The sequence below is a fragment of the Megachile rotundata genome, chromosome 1 (genome assembly GCF_050947335.1).
Source record: "Megachile rotundata isolate GNS110a chromosome 1, iyMegRotu1, whole genome shotgun sequence".
In the NCBI taxonomy this organism is placed as follows: Eukaryota; Metazoa; Arthropoda; class Insecta; order Hymenoptera; family Megachilidae; genus Megachile; species Megachile rotundata.
Window position 1 is genome coordinate 24,381,722 of NC_134983.1, and position 7,456 is coordinate 24,389,177.

Here is a 7,456-nt window from a genome sequence, read left to right on the forward strand (position 1 = left end):
TGTTCATTATAGTAGTTACAAATATTTGTATGCACAAGTGGCTGTTTTAAATGTTTTTTTTTGTTTACCATTGTACTTGCAGTTATTCATATTTTTATTTAAGTTTTCTTTCCTTTCAATTATCCTAAATGCCCTATGAGAGATTTGAACCCACGTTGACAGGATGAATCCTAATCCGTTCCTTTAATACCTTTCCACTCAAAACTAATTTTAATCAAATTTTTAATAGAACATCTGTTACACAGTTCCAGACATATTTGTTTAGAATTTGTATATTGAATGTTGTTTGATAAAAGCCAACAGAAAAGTTAATAAGGAAAATATACACCGATAACATCACAATAAACTTTCCTAGGTTAAGGAAATTCCTAATTATAAAACAGTAAGAAAACAAATATTCCCTTGTAATAATAAGTAAAATCTTAACTTATTATTAGATCAAGTAAATAGAAAGTTCTTTGCTGTGGGTCAAATATTTTTCATACAGAAGTGTTACATCATCCATTAATAAAATATTAAAACGTATAATTTTCTTACGAGAAATAACTATTTAAAACATACTGAAATTTTCTGATAAAGGTCTGAGAAAAGTAATTGATATTCCGTTTTAAAATGTCAAACATGGAGGAGAACATAACCTGCCATTCCACTATTTCTATTATACGATACTATGTAAATGAATAGTACACAAAAAGAATAATTTTAGAAAAAATGTCAGATAAATGACCCCATCACGATTTTGCAATAAACAGTGATGTAAAATTATTCATAAAATCAGTACTGTATAAGAAATCGGCAAACGTATGACAAACGCCGATAACCTCTCGATCTGTCATCTCAGAAATTTCGCCAGTCATACACACCGAGAATGAAAAACGGACACACACGTGCTTTTTCTTCTTCGTATCACTGGAATAGCATGAAACTTTTATCTTTATCTAGCGATCTTAGATAACGACGGTATGTGTATACATGTAAACGGTGAACGGTTGCACTTGCTACTTGTCAGTATTGTTGCTAAATCGAAATCCCCCTCCCCATTTTACTGATCGCCAGGATAGCTTTCATAAAAGTATGTTCCTGTTCAGATAGAAAGTATCGCGACGTACTTCGAGAAAATGAACGAACAGGAAACAAAATAATCTTACACAGCATGAAAGGCAGGAAGAAAAAAAGTTTATGTTGTGCTCATTCGAACACAATCGTATATTAAATAGGCGAAATCGATCGAGTTATTGATTCGACCATACCTTGAAACATGCGAAGAAACGCATCGATCAATAGCGTTTATTTTTTGTATGACTTTTGAATCACGCAACGCATACAATTAAATAGTAAATTTACGCAGTAATCTTCTTCGCAATTATTGTAATTGCCATTCGATTTACAAATACAGATATACAGAATTAATTATTGATTACAGTAAATTAAAGTCACGTGACCATATGTCAAGTGCCATAATAATAAGTAATCGAATGATTATCGATAATTGGTTACATCGAAGTAAAAATATTCGATTCAATGAACAATTAGAAATCAAAAATGTCTAGTAATCCGTACAGTAAATTTCATGTAATTATATACACTTTAATAACTATTGAAATGAGAAACGTGTTATGAAAGATGATTATATTGCAACGTGTAATATCACAACGCGTTTTATAACCTCATGTTTTATCGCCATGTATTATATGACCTTTAAATCTAACATAACGTTCAATAATGTATCAAATTTGTTATATAGATATTTTAAGTGATTCGGTAACTACTAAGATGAGAAATGTGTTATAAGAGATACGAACGAAGGAAATTGTCTCTTTAAAAAAATACAATCACATTCAGTGAAATTGTATAGTAGAGTAAGCGTAGGATGAGTCGTACGTTCATTTTCTTGTTCGAGGTATAAACTTTTCCCTTTTTCCTTAACAATGCTCTCTCTAATGAATAATCCCAAAACTGTTTTTTTTTTTTTCTTATTTCGGATCGCGTCTTTTCACCGAGAGAGGATATCCTCGAGACTGTATCTGAAAAGGGAACACGCATAGGTGCAACAAGTTGAAAAGCACACTCACTGAGCTTGTTGTCCGCAACGCTCGATTCGAGATGCTGTAGTACGCAGAAGGCCAGCAACAGGATGTACAGCCATCGTCGGTTAGCTCCGTCACAGCCACGGTTAAAGCACCACCGTTGTTCACACGCCATATTTACGAAGCGGCTAAAACTCTCCTGCGCTACACGAATATAAATCCGTGCGCTTCGAGTCCCGTCTGTCTCGCGCGACCGACGAGACGAGACGATGACGGAAAGACGAACAGAGAGAGGGGGTATGGAAAAACGACGGAGATGAAATAAGAGACGATAGAAAAAGACGGAGACAACGGAAAATAAAAATGGATAGGTGCAACAGACACGGATGAAACGTTCGAGAAATGATAGCGAATGGAGAACGAGCCACGATTCGTTTTATGTATATCGAGGTTCTCACTATGCCGCTCACAAGTGTCACCGAGAATACGATTTCGCGCGACAACGATTATTTCGACGCGAACACGCGACAATTCGTGTTTCTTTGCAAAAGAACAGGCACGAAGTGTGCGTGTCGAGGCGAGACAAACGCCCGAGGACTTTGTTCCGACACGTTTTTAAACCGGTACCAGACGGATGAGGACGACAGCAACGAACACTTCTGGCACGAACGGCATGTTGGCTCTTACTGGCTCTACGTTGTGCCGCGTTCTTCGCCCGCTCTCCTGGGGGAGTTTCCGTTACATTATCTAGATAATAAAGAAGCTAAAGAGTTAAGATAATGGCGGAACCAATCAAGCCGTGGTTAATCCATGAACGCTTTTATTTATACGCTTCAAACGAAAATGAAATTCAGAAAAACTTTCGATCTTTTTACTAACAATTTATGAAATAACTCTTCGTTTATAATAATAATAAATTACAAAACTAGTATTGCACTTCGATAGCATGTATTTGAAATTAAACATATTTTTTGTTTCAAATTGTTTAAACCTTCATTGTTTAAAACAAAATATCGATAATAAAAGATTTTTGCTAGGAAATATTAGTTAAAGACTTATCAAAATATTTCGTGTATGATATACGCGCAGTAGCTACATGTCTGTAACAAATTCTTTTGGTTTTAGAACGCAAGTGCTTGATGCAATAGGTAAAGAAATTTCGGAAGAATACGCATTGTCAGAAATAAACGAATGACATGAAGAAACGGGAAGCAATTTCACTTGATTAAAATTTGAATCTGGCATCAAACTACTCTTTATCACTGGATGTTGATTAAATATAGCCTACACAGAAAGATTTTTAGACCATAATGATGAATTAAGTATACTGTTATACACAGTACAATAATAAAATATAAAGTGAAGAAAATGGGTATTTACCGTAACTGTTGGCTTATCAGAAAATGTTCTATGACAATGTGCATCGTCTGAGTCAAGTGGGAAATTTAAAGCTGCATTAACTTGTTGAATTTGTTTGTCTTTTTTCTCTAACAAATATAATCTGTTTGTTGTTCTGTATATGTAATCTAATTCATCAAATGCATCTAATGCTAGAATAAGTTTAGATTCACGAATTCTTGTATATTCATCTTTTTCTTCTATGTCTTCTTTAGTTTTTATAGATTTTATTATAGTTTGTTCTCTATCTTTGATCAATTTACCCCACGAGTAATATCGCTGGGTCATCAAGAAAAGTGCCTGTCCATCCATACCAAGTGGGGTAATACCAACCTGTTCAAAATACTTAGAAATTTCTACCCATATTTGACCTACTTTTATTTTAAAATACAAATCTATGGAAAATATTGTAATCTGAAAACAGATATACGTTATTTGCAGAAGGTGTAATTGCACAAATTTTTCTTGTAACACTCACTCGATCTTCCATTGAAAGATCAACGCAGAACACGTTATAACGCTCTTTTGCAAATTGATATCTTTCTCGATCTCTTTCAATTATTCTTCGAATACTGTATATCTTTGATCTAACCGAGCCAATCATATCAACTATTGCTGGGCTAACATTTTGCATTAGTTTGGTGCAGTAAGTTTCTGACCATTGCTTATTGCCCATTTGAGGTAACTCGACATCTAATACATGACAAATAATATTAAATTTTTTATAGGTATTATACTTTGTTATGTAGCAATTAAAATAATTGTATAATTTGCCTAAAACAGAACCATCTGCATGTCTTTTAACTTTAACTCGTATTTCTTCTTCTCTCCATATCTTTGCTGCTAAAGACATCAATCCAGTTCTCTTATCAATTCCTCTCCATGTACATAAATAGGGCCCACAAAAATAATTATCACACATGTCAGTCAAAATACCCAGAAACACGCATTGTGAAGGATATGGAGCAATGTCAAGTATATCAAGGATTATATATACTGCACCATATTTAACAAATTTTTTTAGGTTCTTAGGACACTGTACTATACATTCCCAAACGTATGAACCTATAGCTAATAAAAGACTAACAAAATTTTTTTATTACAACATTTTATAGATATTTTGTAACAGAAACTGTTAGTACACATTACCATTGATTTATTTGAAGTTCATTATCTTTATGATACAAACACCGAAAAAATAGTTCCATAGTTAATGCAATATTTTGTTCTCCATACATTTCTTGATAGAATGTTTGTTTTTTCAACAGTTTTTCAATCGAAATTAAAACCAATGTTAAAATTCTTTGATGCTTCATTGTAATTTTTTTAAAATCCAAGATGCGATTTATAAGTTCTGTTATATATTACATGTATCAAATTATTGACATTTTATAACAAATAAAAGATACAATAATTTATTAAAGAGAACTAACTGATTAGCAATAATGTAATACCATGCTCCCGAAAATTTTCTAATAAAATCACATTGTTATTCAAAATAATTGTGCAAACTGTTTTTGTCCAATTTAATACTATCTTCATATTAAATTTTGTACTTAAACACCATTCTAATATTATGAATAATCTATTAAAATTATTGATTTCGTTTGTATTCCAATATTAAAAACATTTTAGTTTTTATTTATTTATGTTTGGATACCTGGCAGTGCCATGATGCTTTATAAATTCTCTTGGCATTTTTGGAACTAACACAGACAAAGCATTTATAGCATATGTCCATAGGTCCCAAAATTGAGATGGATTCCAAGTGATTTTACATTCTTCAACATTTGGATTGACAAGATGAAGCACGGTTCTCATTAATTTTCTATCTTCCATTAACTATTAAAAAGAAATATTATAAAATTGAACCCTTTATCAGAAATCATTAAGTAAAACATATCAAAATAATTACAAAGATACAAGCATCAATTTCTGCTAAATGTGTTATGATCAGTAATAAAACTTTCTGGAAGAATAAATCTTCATTTGATCTGCCAAATTTTACATTTTGGGAGAATACTCTTACAGATCCAGCCTCAACTCCATTAAAAAATTTGATAACATCATCTGCAATACCGCTACTAACAATGTTCCATGAAGGAAAAGTGATTAAAATTACAAGAATAATCACTGCAATTTCATTCCTAATTCGTATTCTGCTTTTCCTGCATTGACTGTAGCATACTTGCCTTTCAAATGAATAACACAAACCCCTACATCATATACATTAACTCTTTAATATTTAAATTTATGAAATTGGCACATAACGCAGTACACAAGTATTTTGCCTTCAAAAGAATTACCATAAACCACAATGTGCAGATGTTAAAATATTCTTCAAATTAATCGGTACTTCGTTAGGTGAAATAACAGACTTCATCAGACCCCATAAAGTATTCATTATTAAATCAGTTGTTTCTTCAGAATATTCATTTCCTATTAATAGCGAATCTGGTGGCCTTGTACAATGTAACTGAGTCGCGTAAGGAAGATCCATTCTAGCAAGTATGGTTTTTAACACACCAGCTTCGAGCATCTTGTGAGCTTCATTTAATATGTCAGAAGTACATAGTATAATCATTATAATCAGTAAAGAATTTGGTAAAATAAATATAGTAATTAGTACATACAGCATGTGCATGATATAGATGAAAGTAAAAAGACTAATTCCAAAAATTTTGGATAAGTATCTGGTGAGGAAGATTGTAATAACTCAGTTACAATGATTGGCAATTTTGATCTTTCTACAGCTCTATAACAAAGCTCGAGCTTTATTGTAGCAGCATTTTTTAATCTCTGTTTCATTAGTAAAGAATGAAGTGCTTTATGAACTTTTAGTGCTTGTTCTTGTATTGGTAAGATTATAAAAAGTTGACCCAATAGCGTAAAGTATTGTTCCATTATATCATTCTTAAAAAAGCCTTCAGAGGATTTTTCTAATAAAGGTGGTAAACTACAAAGTTCTAGCATTTGATCAAGATATAATTCATAATCTTTAACCAATTTAACATTCTGAGCCAAAAATTTCAATAATTTGATTACTATTGGTAAATCTTTAATTTTCTAAATATGATTTTAAGGAAGATATAAAATAATAAGATATGATCTTATATTTATACTTTTATATTTATTTTAAAAAACCAATAAAATACATGTCATTCTAATAACTAAATTAGAGGAAAATATATTTATTAAAGGATACGTAACCATCAGTTCCTGCATAACAAAGATAATCATGCAAAAGTCTACATATTCTAAGAACGCTAATATTTGTTATTGGATCAGATATAAGTTCATGTAATTTTGATAAAATATAATTCACATCAATTTTTAAAGGATTATTAAAATTAAATAATACTTTTGGTATCTTATCAGCTTTAGTATCAATTTCGCTAATGCATGGTAGACAATTAAATTCTTTACAAATATTGCTAACTTTTAATTTATCAAAATCTTGTATATCGAGTTCGTTTCGCTCCATGTGTTATACCTTTCATGTATACAGTGAATTAAACAATACTCGTAAATTTAAAATTAATGAATAATATTTAAAATAATTATTCGAAATACTCAGTAATTTTTATTAGAAATGCAAGTCAAAATTTTAAGTAATAACAATTTTTATGAGTTTAATAAATCCGTAATGATAACGAAAATATTATAATTTCGATAGACTAAAAATTATTATGAAGTTGAATTTCTATTAAAATAATGAATAATTTACCGGTCAAAAAGTCAAAGGATAATTTAAACATGCAACGAAGATCTTACCTTCTTCTATTCTAAACGTAACACAAAATTCATACAGAAAATAAAATATTACCACATTATCTCTAACTTTGTAAATAATGCGTCAAAAATTGCAGGCAAAATACGAAACAAAATCATTAGTCAACCATGTGGTGCCCTCTTACAAAATTTCTTTAAAACGAAACGCAGATGGCGCACCTATCAAATCGAGCGCCGACTCAGTATGTTTTAATTCAGTTCGAATTCCGTGGAAAAAATCCCATATTTTATACTTGAAC

At 31.1% G+C, this 7,456-nt stretch overlaps 2 protein-coding genes and 1 long non-coding RNA gene across 13 annotated transcripts in view; all 3 read right to left on the reverse strand.

Annotated features, from left to right (window-relative positions):
- LOC105664353 (uncharacterized) overlaps positions 1–2,066 on the reverse strand; it is a 15,058-nt gene extending 12,992 nt beyond the window's left edge. For all 4 annotated transcript variants that reach the window (XR_013041545.1, XR_013041544.1, XR_013041543.1 and 1 more), the window contains exon 1: positions 69–2,066. This is a non-coding gene — a long non-coding RNA (uncharacterized LOC105664353). The remainder of the gene's footprint in view (positions 1–68) is intronic.
- The window catches only part of l(1)G0289 (plexin domain containing lethal (1) G0289), a 24,175-nt gene extending 21,470 nt beyond the window's left edge, over positions 1–2,705 (reverse strand). Inside the window, exon 1 of the mRNA XM_003700453.3 lies at positions 2,073–2,705. Coding sequence (XP_003700501.1) covers positions 2,073–2,202 — 130 coding nt within the window. The 5' untranslated portion in view covers positions 2,203–2,705. The remainder of the gene's footprint in view (positions 1–2,072) is intronic.
- Positions 2,645–7,434, reverse strand: LOC100874990 (cilia- and flagella-associated protein 69). Of its 8 annotated transcripts, none has more exons than XM_076541121.1 (11): positions 7,200–7,434; positions 6,631–6,644; positions 6,059–6,491; positions 5,732–5,972; positions 5,341–5,641; positions 5,086–5,267; positions 4,859–5,010; positions 4,575–4,779; positions 3,904–4,507; positions 3,408–3,839; positions 2,927–3,311 (listed from the first exon to the last, which is right to left on the reverse strand). In XM_076541121.1, exons 3-11 carry the CDS (start codon positions 6,396–6,398, stop codon positions 3,120–3,122), a joined length of 2,649 nt encoding a protein of 882 aa, XP_076397236.1. In that variant the 5' UTR covers positions 6,399–6,491; positions 6,631–6,644; positions 7,200–7,434; the 3' UTR covers positions 2,927–3,119. The 8 variants fall into 8 exon arrangements, with proteins under 8 accessions (XP_076397155.1, XP_076397236.1, XP_076397081.1 ...); XM_076540966.1 differs by having other exon boundaries at positions 6,631–6,918; XM_076541014.1 differs by lacking the exon at positions 7,200–7,434 and having other exon boundaries at positions 3,904–4,118; positions 4,200–4,507; positions 6,631–7,173.
- Positions 7,435–7,456: the final 22 nt, after the last annotated feature.

Bases quoted from the DNA above. Each gene is read 5' to 3' on its own strand.
- LOC100874990 (XM_076540966.1), bottom strand. From the start codon at position 6,909: ATGGAGCGAAACGAACTCGATATACAAGATTTTGATAAATTAAAAGTT. The intron at 5,268-5,340 runs GTAATTATTTTG...TCTTTTTAATAG, and splicing joins AAATTGATGCTTGTATCTTT to TTAATGGAAGATAGAAAATT. The intron at 4,508-4,574 runs GTAATGTGTACT...AAATTTTGTTAG, and splicing joins GAACTTCAAATAAATCAATG to TCTTTTATTAGCTATAGGTT.